The 19,555-nt window shown below is 43.5% G+C and overlaps 1 protein-coding gene across 11 annotated transcripts in view; it reads left to right on the top strand.

Moving 5' to 3' along the window:
• Positions 1 to 19,555, top strand: part of rgs3b (regulator of G protein signaling 3b) — an 88,977-nt gene that overhangs the window by 56,615 nt on the left and 12,807 nt on the right. For 8 of the 11 annotated variants that reach the window (XR_011984375.1, XM_072703537.1, XM_072703541.1 and 5 more), the window contains one exon: positions 9,026 to 9,766. Coding sequence is in view for 10 of the 11 variants with exons in the window: in XM_072703537.1 (XP_072559638.1) it covers positions 9,026 to 9,766 (741 nt within the window). In the remaining variant the exon portion in view is untranslated. Of the gene's footprint in view, positions 1 to 3,759; positions 3,881 to 9,025; positions 9,767 to 18,852; positions 18,940 to 19,555 lie in introns of those variants that run through there. The other 3 variants (XM_072703550.1, XM_072703570.1, XM_072703579.1) reach the window with 3 other exon arrangements.

The raw sequence follows: 19,555 nt of genomic DNA, 5'->3' as shown, positions 1-19,555 counted from the left end.
TACATTAGTTGAGCTTATATAAATAGAGGGGAATTGTTCAAAGGTTATTTTTGCATTGTCTTTTGTTTTAAGATATTTGTTATATTATTCTCACTGGAAGACAAATGGAAGCAGTTTTCTAAATAAAAAGCTTCCTTGCAATATAAACATAATATTGATCTCATTTGGTATCATTTTTGTTGGTTAATCGTTATGCATGACTTCCTCTGAAATTCCAATGACTACAAATGTGTTTAAAATTAATCACAACATCAAACATATCCCTTGTTAGTAAAGCCTCACTATTTACTTTGCTAAGACATGTAAGGTCATTTTGTAACAATTTATTGATTTTCCTCTACTGATTTATTTGCTTAAGAAACAATTAAATCTTGGCGTTAAATTTAAATGGCAACTTTCAATATTCAGTATTGAATATTGATCTTTTTTCAAAATTTTTCACAGATAGGTCTCCTAGGTCAGCAGATGGTTGGTTCAGGTTAAATTCCTGTATCATACTGCCAGTCATTGAAGAAGAAATTATGTAGACTGGCAGTTTAGTAAATCTGCTGGTCATAGAATGAATGTTTTCCTCCTAAGATGCTCCTCAGTAAGACAGAATGGGCCTATTTAAGTGGTTTTATTTTTTTTGACAGATTCCACGTGTCAATGATTATTTGTTAAACAAAGGAATTGCTTATTGACTTTTAGCAAAAGCATTGCCCCCCCCCCCCCATTAACTAAGAGGGATTGTTAATGTTCATGGAAATATGAGTGAATGAGAATTTCTTTCACATTCTTTCAGGTGAGCTTTTAAAAAATTGAACAACATGCATATTATTACTCCATTATGCAGGATTGACAATGTTCTGAAATGTATACTGCGCTCCAGCAAAGGCAAAGCCAGCAGTCTGTAATTAAAAGGGGCTGGGGACGTCCTCCCTGTACACCTTCACTTTGCATGAAACACAGCCTCTGTGTATTGCATAAACAATTACATGTTTGTTTAATGTTTTTCTAACAGTTGTGTTATTTTCCGGCACTGGTACAATTAAGTTGCATCCAATTTAATTTAGGAAGCAACAAAATAACCATTTTGTTCCTTTCTTCCTGGAATGCAAACCACAGCTGGTAGTTTATACAATTTCTGTGAAGATTAGTCTACCAGTACAAGCTTTTGTGAGAAACAGTTTTAGAATCCAGAAAGGACTTTGTGAGGACTTTATATCATATCACAATATCACAGTATAGGATCATTGTTTTTAAAACGAAAAATGTGTTTTGGTTGAAGGAGAAGAGAAATGTATATAGCAGGTTTCAATATCAAGAATAATGAGACTTTGCATTTAGTTAAAATTCTTTTTTCTAGTTGTACAAATTGCGTGGTTTTCAGGAGACTGGATGCTAGGTTTGTGTTGAAGATGTGTGACACGTTTCAGTCCTGTTGGCTCAGTCAGTACTCTAATTCTTCCTCAAAAGCAACACCACTGGTAATTGACTCATCAATTACAGTAGCTTGATACTCCATTTTTTTTAACATGTTCATAACATAATCATTTCATTTTCAAATTGCTCTAACCTTCTCATTTCTATTAAGGGAACTTACACATTGGTCCTATGTATTTCCGAATATCAGAATTGATCCAGACCTATTTGACGAATCGGGTATCGGCCATACGTGACCGATTCTCGTCCGATACTTTACTTATTTATGTTCTGGCAGTCTGTAAAAAGAAAGGTCCTATTTCTTGTTAAACCTATTTGTACAATCAGTCGTACAACAGCTCTTTCCCATTTTAGATGTGCTTTTTGCGACATTCAAGCTGAACGCAGTGGGTGTGAGCGCAGTGACTTCTGCCTGCTGTGACGTAATGCAGAAGTCACTCTATGTATGATTTGGGGAGTAGCTTGTGATACAGGGGTGGCTGCTAGTGTGACAAAGTGTAACTGATGCTGTTGCCAGTGAGAGAAAAATTGCGGGGCTTTTTTAGCATTCGCCACTTGCGCATGCTCACGTAGAAGATATTCATATTGAACTGCAAATCCTCAAAAATGCTTAAAATGATGTACAAACGAGGTAGATCAGTTACCTTATGTATGTTTCTAGTATCCTAATGATTTTTTTTTGGCGTACATTTTTTTCATTTATATTTACTTGTTTAAAAATCTTAATAATATATACAGTGTGTGTGTATAAAAGTAAAAAGAGCTCTTGTATTGGAATCTGTATTGTCAGTTGTGTATTCCAATCTGATATCAGAACTGAAAAAATGTGAATCTGTCCATCCATAGTTAGTCACTGCATTTGATATATAGCACTCTGATAATTACCAGAAACACCTCCCTGTACCCTCGGATAGTAATATGTGATCAGAAAGGCACAACTAGTCGGTTTGTCCAGTTAGAAACGAAATTTCTGGATCTTTTTTGATTTGTAGTTGTTTAAAAAGTCTGACATATTTGTGACTGTGCATATAACTATAATGTTATAGCTTCAGAAATTTCGTCAACATAAATCAGAGATGGATACAAACGTTTGCTCACACAACTACTCTACCACACATCCAGTTGTATGTCTCTCTATGTCTGAAATGAGTGTCAAAAACCTGGATCAATGTTCAGGTGGAATTCTTCTCACATGTGAATCAAGCCTGCTTTTTTAACCAGTGCGTATTTTATTGAGGGTCAGATTTTAATTCCATTTGACTTTGTTTCACTCAGGGAGAAGCAGAGATAGTTAGAAATATCACCTCTTAACATGGCTGGATCCTGGCATAGACCAGAGTGGTGCTTCAGGACTCAGGGGTCGTGCTGTTCCCTCCTGGTCCCCCTCCCACTCAGACTGACCGTTACTGTTGGTCAAGGATTTGTTTTCTGTGTAATGGAGTGAAATGAGAAGCTTGAGGTCCACCCGTCAGAAAGGCTGTTCCAGAGCAGAACATTCTTAGAACTTTGTAAGCAATTCTGTTCACAGAAGCTCAGAGCTGGACAGTTTCTGCTCTCCTGGCCGTTCCTCTTCCAGTCTCTCTCTTCACTCTAAACCAAAGCCAGTGGATTTCTTTCAACATGAAAATGTTGAAACTGTTTTGTTACATGAGTTTGTTGTTGATAAGTTCTTGTTGGAGTTGAATGGTTCTTAGCAATTTAATAATTTATTCTTTATTTTTAAATATTATTATAATTATTCTTTATTGTAAAATACTCATTTTATGTTCACCCAGTGCTTTCTGGTTTTATGATCAGTTACAATCGTAGAACTGAGCCTAAAAATATCAGACCTCAGTTGTCTTGCCTTGGGGTGCAAAAGTGTGATGACTTACGTAATTGTGGGCTTCTTGTTCTTTTTTAAAAGCTGTGGCCTGCAGTCTTTTGGGAACTAATATTAAACCAAAGGAAACAACAAGCTTCAGAGTTGCCTGGACTAATGGATCACACAAAATACCCAAGATAATTTTACTTTCTTGGCCTAGATCATAGATTTTTAGAAGTTAATTCCCAAATCAAATGTGACCATTTTTTTAGTCTGACCCTCGTTTTATGACGTAGAGGTACAATCTGCTATCTGAGCTGGGTAAGCGGACCCCTGGCCCTTTGCAAAGCAGCCTCAGATGTGATGACAAAGTGCCATTCACCCTGTGATTTGTTTGAATAAAGTCAGTGTAAGAGGCTGTCCCTCCATGCTCTGATTGAATGAAGTAAGAAGTATTAAATTACCCCAGGAGCCTCCTGTCTTTTCTGTTCCCTTTAGGTTTATTGACTTGAGATGGTCTCTGGGTCAGGGGTTTGTATCCATAGCATGTGACAGGGGAGAAGCTGTGTGCAGACCTACCTGAGAGCAGGAACATTCAGCTTCGCAGTGGCAACAACACCAGTCTGAGATGTCTTGAGTTGCCAAACTTAGGTATCGCACCGGGATTCATATCAGTCAATTATCTCAGATTTATCATGTTCATTAATTTAATCTGTGCAAATATCAAAATCAAAAAGATGTTGACCAGTAGGGCTAGACTTTGTGTGTGTGTGTGTGTGTGTGTGTGTGCAACATGAAAAGTAAATGTCATAAAAGCTTAAAGGCTAAACAAATGTTCTCTTTAGCATGTTGGAGAAAATTATTATTCCTATAATATAAATATTATGAAACCTATAAATTTCACTGTGTAAATGGTTACCTTTAAAATTATGACAAATTGCTTAAACTATTTGTAATAATTTTCTAATTTTTAAAGCACGCCACCTCATTTTTACAGTGTCTCCCACTGAGATTATACACTGTTGTAATGTGTCCAGTTAATTCTTGTCTTTTTCCAGCATATTTTTGAAACACACAATTAAGTCATAATGTTATCATTCACATTATAGCAAAGCATCACATTGTTGTTGCAACGTTTGCAGTTATTGCAGAAGGTGCCCAGTTGCACGAAAGGGAATATTATGGGCTGCTGCCCTGGTAGGTAAGCGGCTACGAGCAGGAAGGTGACATTCCGCTGGGGTTGCAGGCGAGATAGGGAGGTCAGCGATGGGGTAGATCATCAAGCACTGCAGCTGGTGCAGCCTTACTGATGTAGCCTTTAATTCTGGTTTACAGAAGTGAGTTGAGGGGGAGAAGGATAAAGACATTGGGGAATGAAAGGCGAGCTGAAGAGGTGTGTTTATATCTCCAGAGGAGTAAAACCATTCAAAGCAGAGGGAGGAAGTCATGGATGCACCTCTGTTAATGAGACCCTGTTTCCCTAAGGAATTTTGGCTCCATTAGCTGGTCCTTGTTTACATCTCCCATCAGCGCTTCCCCTCGTAATGCTCTCCTGCTGTGCTGTAAAGAGCTGAGACTCTATCTCTTGTGGGCTTCCCCTCAGTGCCTACTTCCTGTTTATTGTTATCTTAAGTAAACACTCTATTTTGGCAAGGATTCGGTTGCATCTTTTGCATATAGCATTTCTTTCTAATTTGGTGTAAACGCTTTGTGTAAACAGCTCATTGTATTGTCCACTGCAGTGTTGTGTATGAGACTGAGCTCCTGACGGTATACCATCAGGCCGGTCCAATAGTAGCCCAGAAGTCTCACTACCCGCTTTGTTCTTTGTGTTCTTTAGCCTTGCCCAACAGTTGTACACTAATTAGTTTAAATAGTTCATTTCATTAAAAGCAGAGCCCCCTAGTAATGGATTTGCCCACCTTTTCATAAATCTGTAGTGTTGCTCCCAGACTGGCCATTTTTAAAACTAATTCCGGAACACCTGGAGTTTAGCAGTATATTAGAGATTTTTGGATGAATTGTATAAATCGTAGCTTGTTTGCAAAGCCCGGAGTGATATACTGCCAATGATATACTGTTTTTTTGCATTGTTTATTGATCATAGTGACCTGATTAAATGAAACGTACAGGAACACTGGCTGTCAGGAGTAAATGCACCTACTCTAGGACACGTGGTGGGGCCTGTCCCTCCCACAGTAAGAGGACGGCAGCGCGGCTTTCTTAAGCAGCTGGGGTGTTTGTCATACGGGAAGGTCTGCCGAGGTTAGCACAAGCCCGTCCACGTTTCACTCTTTTATTGCACATCTGCTCCAGCTGGGTTATTTCCTACTGAAGTACATATGATGTCCACTCTGGTTTAAATTGCCATTAAATTGAAATAGGTTGAACTTCTCTTATGACATTGGCCATTTTTTATTTGGAGGAAGCTCAGGGGCCAAATCGGTTTGTGTGCAGGATTTTGTGTCAGAAAGAGGATTTCCTGTTGAGCTTTTAGACAGGTATCCGTGCTCTGAGACGTCACCATTGGTAACAGCTCTGCGTTAAATAAAATCTGGGTTGGCTTTAGGGCCACCTCTGTTTAATTACCATTTGCTTATGAAATAATAGCAAATAGGAGACATGAAGTAATCTGAAATAATAATTATACATTTATACACTCACACACACACACACAGACACACACACACACACACACAGTATATGCTTTAATCATATGACTTCAAATGTAGCTCAGGATGTTTCTGCGCCTAAGGAGGTGTCTCCTGAATAAAAGATGCCGTAAGGTGGGCGCTTCTCCTGAGGTGTGTATCTTTCAGGTCATCAGTAATTGGCTGTGGGTGACAACATCATTTAATTTAGACTCTGCCTGCCAGCTACCCTGCTGTGTGGGGAAGCCAGGCCAAAGGCGTCGTCATCCTCGCCATCTTTAGCTGCCGTTGGCCATCTCACTGTTTCAACACGCCTTCTTTAGACAAATTATTTCTTGAATTTATTGCCCTGGATATTTCAACAAAATTTCCTAATAGCGCGTTAACTGGCATTATAATTATGAGCATTTAATCCTGTTGATGAAAAGTCCTTGCATCCTGCTGTCATTATAGAAATGTAGCCCTTTAAAGAGGACAGTATATGTACGCCCCGCAGAGAGGACAGTATATGTACGCCCCGCAGAGAGGACAGTATACGTACGCCCCGCAGGGAGGACAGTATACGTACGCCCTTTAAAGAGGACAGTATACGTACGCCCCGCAGAGAGGACAGTACACGTACGCCCCGCAGAGGGGACAGTACACGTACGCCCCGCAGAGGGGACAGTACACGTACGCCCCGCAGAGGGGACAGTACACGTACGTCCCGCAGAGGGGACAGTACACGTACGTCCCGCAGGGAGGACAGTACACGTACGCCCCGCAGGGAGGACAGTACACGTACGCCCCGCACGGAGGACAGTATACGTACGCCCCGCAGGGAGGACAGTATACGTACGCCCCGCAGGGAGGACAGTATACGTACGCCCCGCAGGGAGGACAGTATACGTACGCCCCGCAGGGAGGACAGTATACGTACGCCCCGCAGGGAGGACAGTATACGTACGCCCCGCAGGGAGGACAGTATACGTACGCCCCGCAGGGAGGACAGTATACGTACGCCCCGCAGGGAGGACAGTATACGTACGCCCCGCAGGGAGGACAGTATACGTACGCCCCGCAGGGAGGACAGTATACGTACGCCCCGCAGGGAGGACAGTATACGTACGCCCCGCACGGAGGACAGTATACGTACGCCCCGCAGGGAGGACAGTATACGTACGCCCCGCAGGGAGGACAGTATACGTACGCCCCGCACGGAGGACAGTATACGTACGTCCCGCAGAGAGGACAGTATACGTACGCCCCGCAGAGAGGACAGTATACGTACGCCCCGCAGGGAGGACAGTATACGTACGCCCCGCACGGAGGACAGTATACGTACGCCCCGCACGGAGGACAGTATACGTACGCCCCGCACGGAGGACAGTATACGTACGTCCCGCAGAGAGGACAGTATACGTACGCCCCGCACAGAGGACAGTATACGTACGCCCCGCACAGAGGACAGTATACGTACGTCCCGCAGAGAGGACAGTATACGTACGCCCCGCAGAGAGGACAGTATACGTACGCCCCGCAGAGAGGACAGTATACGTACGCCCCGCACGGAGGACAGTATACGTACGCCCCGCAGGGAGGACAGTATACGTACGCCCCGCAGGGAGGACAGTATACGTACGCCCCGCACGGAGGACAGTATACGTACGTCCCGCAGAGAGGACAGTATACGTACGCCCCGCAGAGAGGACAGTATACGTACGCCCCGCAGGGAGGACAGTATACGTACGCCCCGCACGGAGGACAGTATACGTACGCCCCGCACGGAGGACAGTATACGTACGCCCCGCACGGAGGACAGTATACGTACGTCCCGCAGAGAGGACAGTATACGTACGCCCCGCACAGAGGACAGTATACGTACGCCCCGCACAGAGGACAGTATACGTACGTCCCGCAGAGAGGACAGTATACGTACGCCCCGCAGAGAGGACAGTATACGTACGCCCCGCAGAGAGGACAGTATACGTACGCCCCGCAGAGAGGACAGTATACGTACGCCCCGCAGGGAGGACAGTATACGTACGCCCCGCACGGAGGACAGTATACGTACGCCCCGCAGGGAGGACAGTATACGTACGCCCCGCAGAGAGGACAGTATACGTACGCCCCGCAGGGAGGACAGTATACGTACGCCCCGCACAGAGGACAGTATACGTACGCCCCGCAGAGAGGACAGTATACGTACGTCCCGCAGAGAGGACAGTATACGTACGCCCCGCAGAGAGGACAGTATACGTACGCCCCGCAGGGAGGACAGTATACGTACGCCCCGCAGGGAGGACAGTATACGTACGCCCCGCAGGGAGGACAGTATACGTACGCCCCGCACGGAGGACAGTATACGTACGTCCCGCAGAGAGGACAGTATACGTACGTCCCGCAGAGAGGACAGTATACGTACGTCCCGCAGAGAGGACAGTATACGTACGCCCCGCAGAGAGGACAGTATACGTACGCCCCGCAGAGAGGACAGTATACGTACGTCCCGCAGAGAGGACAGTATACGTACGTCCCGCAGAGAGGACAGTATACGTACGTCCCGCAGGGAGGACAGTATACGTACGCCCCGCAGGGAGGAACATGATTATTGGTGGGGTTGTATTAACTGGTTAACCCCCCCCCCCCCCCCCGTAATTTACATACTTGCATGCAATTGTTTTACCATCAGCTCATTTAATTAACTGAATTATTAAATTAATTTTATAAGGTATTGATTAGCCAAACATGGTACTCTAGTGATTAAGTCATCAGATATGTGGGTGTATTGAATGGTTACTGCCAAGACCACGGGGATTTTACTATTGGTTAGAAATGGCTAAGCTAACACACTTTGACACAAATTAAATAATAATTAAATAATAGTTTTATACCTACATGAAGATCGTTTAAACATAGTTTTCTTTTGTACATTACTGTATGTCCTTAGATACATATATGTGAACTTAATGTATGTGATGTATCGCAGTATTTATGGTGATTGGTAGATTACAGGTATCTTAATTGCACTGAAAATTGTGTCACTTTGGATGAAAGTGTGAGCTAAGCAACTCAATTTAATGGCTATTATTCAGCACTTGATTTAGCATGATGATTTACTGGGGCAGCACTTATTTCAGCCCTTGGTATTTGTCTGTGCTCGCAGATGCTGGATCCCGAGGCAGACGGGCATTGCCAGCTCAGGGTGCTTCATCAGGGGCACCGCGGCTTGGGGGAGGACTGCCCCCCCATCATGGGCAGCACGCAACCAGAGCAGCTGGTGCAGCGGGACCAAGCGCACACTGCAGCGGACAGTGACCAGAAGGTGGTGCCCCCCCCAGCTATCTCCACCCAGGTGGAGGACTGCAAGAGCAAGGATGCTTGGGGCGCTGGGATTTTGCAGGAGGCTAGGGGTGAAGCCAAGGGAACGGACTCCGTGGATGAAGGAAGAAAAGGCACCGAGCGCCTGCCTTCCTGCTCGTCTGCTTCCTTCATCATCCCCGAGCTGCGGCTTGAGCGGGCCTTCAGTGCCGACGGCCTGTCTTCCCCCCCAGCGACAGATGGGGATGATGAGGATGATGAGGAGGAAGAGGAAGACAGCGACGAGAACTGCTTGAAGCACAGCAACGGCAAACGGTGTAGCATGGTGGAGGCCTCACCGTGCAAGAAGCACCAGGGGGGCCTGAGTGTGCAGGGGTCCCTGCGACGGCGCACGCACAGCGAGGGCAGCCTGCTCCAGGAACCCAGGTCGCCCTGCTTCGCCTCCGATAACGCCATCCACTGCATGGAGACGGCGGGGGGGCACAAGGGCGGCTGGACTCTGCCTTCCCCCAAGACCTTGAAGAAGGAGCTGGCCAAGAATGGAGGATCCATGCATCAGCTTTACATGCTCTTCTCTGGGAGGAAGGTCAGTCCCCTTTATGCCAAGAGTCTCATCCAACTCTCCCGGCTTGCTGTTGTCATCTGTGTGTGGGCAAACTGGAAAAATTACAGAACAAAATTTAGTATCGTATGGAAAGCTTTCTGAGATGGATTTTTGCCATGTGTTGTTTAACACAAACAAATCCCTGTAATGCAGTAGCAGTGACACTCCCTCCCTTGTGTAAAATTTGCACTGTTCTCCTTAGTTATACTGTGAACGCTTTGATTTCACAAAAACACGAGACGCAGAAGCATTAGAGAGCATTTCACACTGGAGGGAGGTTAATTCTTCATGCCACAGTTTTTCATGTCATTATCCTCATCTTCAGAACTGCAAATTAAAAATAGCTGAGCTTAATTTAATTAAACTGCACGGAGTAAAATGTTCTCCGGTATTTCAGAAGTTTTATTTTTATCGTTAGTAATGTGGAGGGCAATGACTGCTCCTTTTATATGCTGGACCAGTTATTGTCTGACACCTAGTGATGAATAGAAGGAACTGCTTAGAAAAGCAAGCCTGCGCTGAGACTGACTTCTCATGATACCGTGGTGAGTCTGTAGTGTCTCTTTAGCAGTGTTTCTCGGTCCGGTCTTCGAGGACCCCCAGACGGTCTATGTTTTTGCTCCATGCTGGTGGTCCAGGTTTTTGCTCCTTCCTAGCTCCCCAAAAATATGGACTGTCTGTGATCCCTGAAGACCGGGTTGAGACACATTGCTCTACAGGACAGGGGCTTGTTACAGATGTGTATTTACAATCCCTACTTCCTTTAATATTTTTTTTTGGCCGTAGTTTCCAAAGAGATGCTAATATAACCCAAAAAAATGCTGGTTCAAGGCCTGAAAGAGTTACCATTTAAAGCAGCAGTATGAATTGATTTAAAAGGCATCAACCAAGCAAATTAATGTAAACTTAGGTCATGTTTTAATCAAGAACCAAACTTGTGGCTACAAGGTCTCAGGCTGCAATACCAAGAACAGGGCTGTTAAATCCTTGAATAGGGAGTTTATCTCAGACTGCTTCAGGAAATAACCTCAGTTGTCTTTGCTACTGATGGAGCCTTTTCCTTAATTAACCTAAAAGGTACGGCTTAAAGTCATTGCAAGACAAACAGGGTGAGACTAACTGTGATGGTTGTTTGCAGAGAAGCGGTTTTAATCCATCTGGCACTGATGGTCTTTAAGTTACTGGGGTGTCTGTTTCTGCTTCCCTGGCTCTCTCTCTATTGTCTGATGCCTCCAGCATCGTGTTTGATGCCTGCCGTAGTTCACTTTGTGCTCCCTGTGCCCAGCTGTATCTCCTCCCAGAGTTCAACGACAACATTTATATTTTTGATTGAAGATAACATAAAACATTTCATAATGGAATAATTCAATCCTAGTAACATTTGGAACATAGTCTCCCATGGCCATGAAAAAAAAATATCAGAGGATGTAAATAAATCACGGGGCCCTGATGGCATCTTACCTATAGTGTTAAAAGAGATGAGGGATATTATTTGCCGACCCGTAACTTTACTGTTTCAAAAATCCTTATCTGAAGGTGTGGTACCTTCTGATTGGAAGCATGCCAACATAACACCCATTTTCAAAAAAGGGGATAGAAGTAATTTGTCAAACTATAGGCCAATCAGTCTAACTTGTATAACTGGTAAAGTTATGGAGGCTATAATCAAAGAGAAAATGGTAGATTACCTGGACTCAAATAACATTTTGAGGGATAGCCAGCATGGATTTAGGAGAGGTAGATCCTGCTTAACAAATCTGTTGGAGTTTTTTGAGGAAGCTACTCAGGAAGTTGATGATAAGAAGGCCTATGATGTCATCTACTTAGATGTCCAAAAGGCTTTTGATGTTGTCCCCCACAAGAGGCTCTCACTTAAACTCAAAGCGACAGGTATTTTAGGAACTGTAGCGACCTGGATTGATAACTGGTTAACGGATAGGAAGCAGCGAGTAGTTATAAGAGGCTCAATGTCACAGTGGGCCTGCGTTCATAATGGGGTACCGCAGGGTTCAATTTTAGGACCACTATTGTTCCTAATTTACATAAATGATATAGACACCAATATATACAGTAAAGTGGTGAAATTTGCAGATGACACCAAGGTGGGTGGTGTAGCAGATACTGAACTAGCGGCTCAGCAGCTACAGCGGGATCTTAATTTAATTAGTGACTGGGCCGACACCTGGCAGATGAAATTTAACATAGACAAATGTAAGGTACTCCATGTAGGGAGCAGAAATATAAAGTACAGGTATTTTATGGGACCTACTGAAATAAAGGTAGCTGATTATGAGAAAGACCTTGGTGTGTATGTTGATGCTTCCATGTCTCATTCTCGCCAGTGCGGGGAAGCAATAAAAAAGGCCAATAGGATGTTGGGGTATATCTCCAGGTGTGTGGAGTTTAAGGCCCAATCCCAATTCTACCCCTTACCCCTACACTTACCCCTACCCCTCCGTTTGGCGCGTTCACGTGTAGGGGTAGGGGTGTCTCAATTCTCTTTTGATTGGAGGGGTAGGGGTAAGGGGAAGGGCTAGATAGCCCTCGAAACGAAGATTTTTCGGGACCTCACTTCAAACGAAGGGCTAAGAGAAATTTACAACATGGCTGCCCACTCGAGCAAGCAGACCCATAAATGTTAAGTAATTTTTGCCATTAATAAGGATTTTTATGACATTTTTTCATTACATGTATATTACCATCAACCTTGTGTTTGTGTTTACGGTGATGTTCTGTAAAGAAACGTTTGAAAAAAAATCGCTAAAGTTTGCTTGCGGATAGCACTGATTGCACAATATTAGGAAATATATTTTTATGTCATATAACGTTACCTGGTAACTGACTGCATGTTGTAACGCGTTGTTTTGTTTTGCTTACGGCCATATGTGTACATGTAAATGAACGGTGCTTACACTATTCGTACTTATTGCAATATGACAACATTTTTGTAAATTATATTCTGTATAGGGACAGCTGAGGAAACCCGAAGGCTCATACGTTTTCGAGGTGAAAACGAACATCTGTTTTTAAAGTCCAAATACGCCGCAAAAAAACTTGAGTAATCTTTACATGCTACGATGCTGACGGCGACATCTTGGAATTTGTGATAAACATCGGCGCATGTCCTCTGACGTAACGTTAGGAGGTAGTGACAATGGATGATGACGTATAACAGTGTAGTAGTGGTGTCCCATTTCTTAGGGGAAATTTTTTAACCCTACCCCTTTCCACTTCATTTCAAGGGGCAAGGGGAAGGGGTGAGGGGTAGGCAAAGGGGTAGAAAATAGAATTGGGATTGGGCCTAAGTCAAGGGAGGTAATGCTAAGATTATACAATTTCTTGGTGAGACCTCACCTAGAATATTGTGTGCAGGTTTGGTCACCATATCTTAAAAAGGACATTGCGGCCTTAGAAAAGGTGCAGCGTAGGGCCACAAGAATGATTCCTGGTCTTAGAGGAATGTCATACAAGGAAAGGTTATTTGAGCTAAATCTGTTCAGCCTCAAGCAAAGGAGACTGAGGGGGGACATGATCCAGGTCTATAAGATTCTAACAGGTTTGGATGCTGTTCAGCCGAATAGTTACTTCAGCATTAGTTCAAATACAAGAACTCGTGGCCATAGGTGGAAATTAGCGGGAGAACATTTCAAACTGGATTTAAGGAAGCACTTCTTTACACAGCGTGTAGTCAGAGTATGGAATAGTCTTCCTGGTAACATAGTGCAAGCTGAATCCTTGGGTTCCTTTAAATCAGAGCTAGATAAGATTTTAACAACTCTGAGCTGTTAGTTAAGTTCTCCCCAAGCGAGCTCGATGGGCCGAATGGCCTCCTCTCGTTTGTATAGTTCTTATGTTCTTATGTTCTTAAGTAGGGAGTGTCATTAAGCTGGAATCTGATCACCTTCATTTATTCTGCATGTATAACTCATACATTTCCACTAGAGGGAGCTGAGGATTCTCAGGTCACCAGCTACCAGAATTACCATTCAGTCATTGTCCAACATTGTCCAGCGGCTTATTTCAACTGCCTTCACAGTTGGTGCGCCCCTGTCTTTGTAGTCCTCACGAACAACAACAACAGTAATAATAATAATAATAATAAATGATTATTATTATTATTATTATTATTATTATTACACGACGGAGCAAACCTACGTTTTAGAAATGATGATTTTGACAAACAGGAATCACAGAAACGAAATAACGCAAAATAATTGAGGTCAACATGATGAGAAAGACAGACTAGGCCTCTCCGCGAGGCTGAACGGCACGAGTGGCTAACCTCACACCCGGATGTAAGATATGTTTGCATTGCAGTCATCCTGTGGTGATTTAAGTTCTGCTTTACAATACTGACAGGTGACTGCATTGTCATTCACTTTCTTTCTTCCATACGGCTGAAGTTTCCGCTCTTTATCTGGACCCTCATCCGCTAGGCGCAGTCTTCCTTCCGCTATACGAGTAATCGAGAAGGAAATTTTTAATCAGTGCTTTTCAGTAATCAAGTAATTGAGTTTAATCAGTAATTGTGACAACTCTGTTATAAATCCTGCTTTAGTTCAGGGTGTATAGAGACAGAAGGTGAGGTGTTCATTCAGCTTTTCATACCCCCGCTGGTTTTTACTCACCTATCTCTGAAGTATTTACATATGTTCCAAATATAAAGTTGAATGAATAGACAGCCTAATGCTTCACTTTTTTTATGACCCACTCAGTGCCTACAGAGGTGCATTAAATATGCACATTGCAGAGGGTGGCTGTCAAAGTGACATTACTTTATAATACAGCATTTACTAACTCCACAAGAATCATCCCCAGGCAAGCAGAGCCAAATGCTAACCTGGGACCTTGTATATCACTAGGTTTGCGGCTTACGAACCATTATGGTAAATGAAAGTGAACAGTGATGTAGACATTTTCAAATAGAAGACTATAGCAAACTGAATGACATGGTTACATATTTATACATTTGTCTTACATTATTTGTTTGGAAGGTGCAGCCTATAATTTTAACTTGTATAATTCTAACTTGCCTTGATAACGTTGCATAAGGAAGAGCCTTGTGCAGTATAACTGAGTAGAAGTTTAATGTCATTGTGTTTTATGGACATTACCGCTGCTGTTAAGCAGAGCTACAACAAGGCAGAGCAGCTGGAAATCTCACTGTTTCATTCTGCTGAAGTCTAAGGTATTATTTATTGTTAAAGATGTTTTTTGGTGCTGTAAATGGTGTCAGTTATTGATGGGAAATATAACCCAGTCAGATTTATAAATAGGACATGTTGCTTTATCCGTGAGATCAGGACCACATGAATAATGAACTTTTATTTAAGGTTTTAAATCAAATAGTGTAGTGTGGGCTTGTATTAAGCTATGTGGATGGTCTGTAAATCAAATAGTGTACTTTTTCCAAGTGGAAATTTGTCTCAGTGTGTGGATGGTCAATAGATCTTTGGGAAAAAAATGTTGTATGGCTCTCATTCAGTGCCAGTCTGATAATTCTATTTACCAGTGGGGGGCGACATTCAAGCGCTAGAATATGCCTGCCAGTTTAGCGGCTTGATGTGTCCCTGAACTTAGAAGGCATTCCTTTCTATCAGCTGAGGGCTACTAATACCATCAATGTGAACAGAGTGCTCTGGTAGTCGGGACACCAGCGGCACGGTAAACAGGCAGCCAATGCCCACAGCCACTCGCCTGCTGTGCTTGTTGCGCTGGTTGTTTTTTTGATGACCATTTATTCCGACATGATTTTGCCACATGGCTCTTGGGTCACAACGAGGGCAGCATGTCACCAAAAATAGTCCAGTCTTGCGCATTCTATTTGGACTTGATTCAACATGCGAAACAACAGATAGCTATTTAAAATACAGGGCCTCAAATGATTACTGGAGTTCAAGGCCAATGCACTGATATGTTGAATGTTTGTGTTCTAGTGTTTTGTCTGGGCTGGGGAAGAAGCCTGAGACATTCTGCCATGGGGGCCAAAGTGTACTATCACAGGCGCGGAGCTGCTGTTTGGGCAGAACGCATCCAAAACAGGAATATATCATGTATCCATGCTGTTTCTCTTTCAAAATAATGCGTAGTTTGGAGTGTTCTACGTCATCTGTACCAGAACTCTGCTGCCAATTCCTCAAGTCCTGTCTCAGACAAAAACAAAGTTACTGGGAGTTCAAGGTATTAAGAAAATTAAACTCTTACACAAAAACATCACCTTAACCTTTTAGGTATATTAATGATGCCATTTGTTAAAATAACGAGTTCATGAGAATGACATTATTGTTACATTTGAAATGTAGCATGAAATAATGCCCATCTTCTAATAAATGACATTACGGCACGTTTAACACATGCCATTCACATTATTGAAATATTTTTAATACAGTGGGCTTCATCTTATTAATACTTGCCCAATGGCATTTTGCTGCTTAGAAAATCTGTGAATATACTACAAATAAAACTGAACACCAGCCCAGTCTGGAGAATACAATATATAGGGGACTCACAGCTTTTGAGCACTCTACTGCCGTGGGCAGCTAAACTAATATCCCCACTATTATGAAGAGCTGGCTTTTATGTTAGGGAATGTCACACAATATGAGAACAAAAGGTAAGGGGGCAAAATTAATTACCATAGGTGACATGCAGTTGGAATAAATATGAAATATTTGTAAAACTGATGGATTTGGGGCAGCGTGGCCCCTATGTGGAGGGGGTTTGTCACGTGTTGTCCTAATGAGCACTCACATGTGAATAATACATTTAAACAAGTGCCAGTCTTTCAAACTGCAAATAAAGTCAATCCAACTGCAAGAAAATCAATCACTGGGTTGATGTTTGGAAGATTAGAAATGGGGTAGTTCACCACATTGGAAGGGCATGTGAAGAATGACAGGCACCCATTCCCGAAGAAATGTTGTGGTGTTTTTTATCTTCAGTTTCGTATGTCTAAATACCTTAATTTGAAATACTGAAACCCAACTTTTAAAGGCTGGTCATGTGCTCAGCATAAAACCACATTTTAACCTTCTGCAAATGTACCTGTTGAACACATTTTACCTGTTTAATTCCTCAGTTTAATCACCCTTTAATGGCTGATAAGCCTTCATCTAGGTCACTGTGGAACGATTGTGGTAAATGTATATTTAATTATTTATACACTGCTTCAAGTAAATAAGTGCTTAACCTGCATTTTGACCCCATTAATATCTGGTGATTTTCCAGGAAAATCCTCACAGTCTGCCCTTCTGTTCTCCCTGCTTCCTACATCCATATGATGGTCTCTTATGGGACTCGTTTGTTTATGAGTAGCTCTTCACATGGGAACAGCAACCTAAACTGAATTCACAGGCAAAAAGGTCCTTAGAACTCAGGAGGTATAATATCGTTACATAACAGTGGTTCTTTACAAACAAATGTTTAAAAATCTGTCTTTTTAGTTCTTGTTACAAGTTTATGGTGATTTTCGGTCATCCGTTTCATGCCCATAGGTGATAAAATTATAGTGGAATTATAGCCAAAACAATGCTTAAGTCTGATCAACGAAGCCAAGTAATTTTTTTATGACTTCTATAAAAAGCAGATTGGAAAACATGCAGTGTTAACATATAGGTTTTACACAGGCCAAATTGTTGGCCACTTTGGCTGTTTTACTTGTGCTGGAGTGAGTATACAATAGTACTTCTTGTAATTAACAGACTGAAACAACATGTTTGAGAATATTTGTCATTACAAGGGCTTACTGGAAGTCTACGGTATCAGACAAGGTTTATGCTGGAATGGAAGCCAAGAGGACAGTGGCAGTTATCAGGTCGGAACAAGCCTGTCGGAGCCAAGTTTACTGGAACAGTCGAGCTTGTCTCGTCTGATTCGACAGTCTCGTTGGAAGGGGAAAGGAAGCATGGCAGCCTATAGCATTGTTCCCTGCCACAGGAAGGAGCTGGCCCTGTCCTGCTAGTATATAATAGCAGCAGGAAGGGTTTGGATGGTGCGATTCAAATGCTCATGAAAATGGCACAGTGCTGCAGCAGCCCGCTTCCTCTTTGGTTGGCTGCCCGTGCCGCACTGGCAGAGCGAGCCCTCTTATCGCCTCTCGCACTGGCAGAGCGAGCCCTCTTATCGCCTCTCACACTGGCAGTGCGAGCCCTCTTATCGCCTCTCACACTGGCAGGGCGAGCCCTCTTATCGCCTCTCGCACTGGCAGAGCGAGCCCTCTTATCGCCTCTCGCACTGGCAGAGCGAGTCCTCTTATCGCCTCTCGCACTGGTAGAGCGAGCCCTCTTATCGCCTCTCGCACTGGCAGAGCGAGCCCTCTTATCGCCTCTCGGCAGCAGATTGCCGCTTTTCCTCAGGTGCCTGTGTGACTGTGTAGATGTGGCTGTTGTGAGAATGACCACGCAGCTCCTCTGACTCTGTCGCAGAAATTCACCCGGCTGGCTGCCTATGCAGGGAAGAATTCGCTTTGCAGTGTTCACAGGGCATACAAAGTAATGTTAGCACCTTGCTTTCATTACAGTAGCCTCGTTTTCTCTCTTTTTTATAATAATATATAATAGCAGAGTTTGGGCAGCCAGTCGACACACAGAGGTTTTTCTCAAAGATTTTGGTTCCTCTCCTCTGTTGTCTTCTGGCTTTCTTTCATTCCTTTTTCCATTTCATTCACCATATTGTATAAATGTTGTAATATTGGATTGCCGCACACTCTTGTTAAATGACTTGGAACTTGATTTATTGTGAGAAGTGTTATATAAAAATTATTTGAAAACTGGGGCTTGACTGATGGCCATCGGGTTGAGCATACCTTACTGTTTCTGGTTTGACTTGTTGTAGTGATGTAGAAAATTGTGGAGGCAGTGATCCACCAGACACGTGTTAAGACCATAAGCCAGCCGCACGTTGATTTACTGCTATGATTTGCCTGACTGGCACTATGTCTGTGCTTATAGAAAATTAATCAATGCCCTTCTGACCTGTCAGATTGGTGCCATGGTGTGAAGGGAGCAAGCAGTGCACATATGCTGGTTACTGACTGGAGGGTTTGTCCCCCTTTTTACTTTATTCTTCAGAAAAGAAACTGTTGATATTATGCCCAAGGAAACTGGAGTCCTCTGATCGTGTTCCAGTCCTCTCCTAATTCAGCGGTGCATACAATGCAAGGAAATGCTCCTGGGTTCATACAGTCCAGTTCCATTCTTGCAAAGAGATGTAATAGTTCAAAGTGAAGGAAGAAAAAAAAACACAGGCAGATATAGAGGAGGGGGAAAAGGTAGGACATTTCCGAAGGAGTTTTAATGTGACATGGGGGTAGGCCTGTGACATGGGGGCAGGCCTGTGACTGGGGGCAGAAAGTTCCCCTTGCCAGGGTGGCTGTTTGTGGACGGGACGGCTGGGGCAATTTTGGTTTATGGGTGTCAGGAAATAGCCTCCCCTGGGAGCTGCCATGACGGCCGGCCAGTCCAGGATCTACGGCCGCTTCCTGACAGCCGGCCTTGTCTGCCCTGCTTGAGAGAAGGCCCACCTGCAAAGTGTGGTTCTTCCTGCTTGTGCTGTCTGCCGCATGGTGCCACAGATCCCTGAAGAGCAGCTTTTCTGTGGTTTCAGGTCCTGAGGAGGGCCGGGGTCAGGCGGCTGACAGCTGTAAAGCAAAGCTTCAGCACCATCAGTATTACTGGACATCACTGGTGCTTATGTTTATCTCTAATACATTTACTGTGGCTGCTGTTATATTTAACTCGGAAGTATCTATAGTCATATGTACTCCAGTTTTTA

The sequence above is a fragment of the Paramormyrops kingsleyae genome, chromosome 2 (genome assembly GCF_048594095.1).
Source record: "Paramormyrops kingsleyae isolate MSU_618 chromosome 2, PKINGS_0.4, whole genome shotgun sequence".
In the NCBI taxonomy this organism is placed as follows: Eukaryota; Metazoa; Chordata; class Actinopteri; order Osteoglossiformes; family Mormyridae; genus Paramormyrops; species Paramormyrops kingsleyae.
Note: the sequence above shows the minus strand (reverse complement) of the source record. Positions and strands in the feature narration are given on the sequence as shown.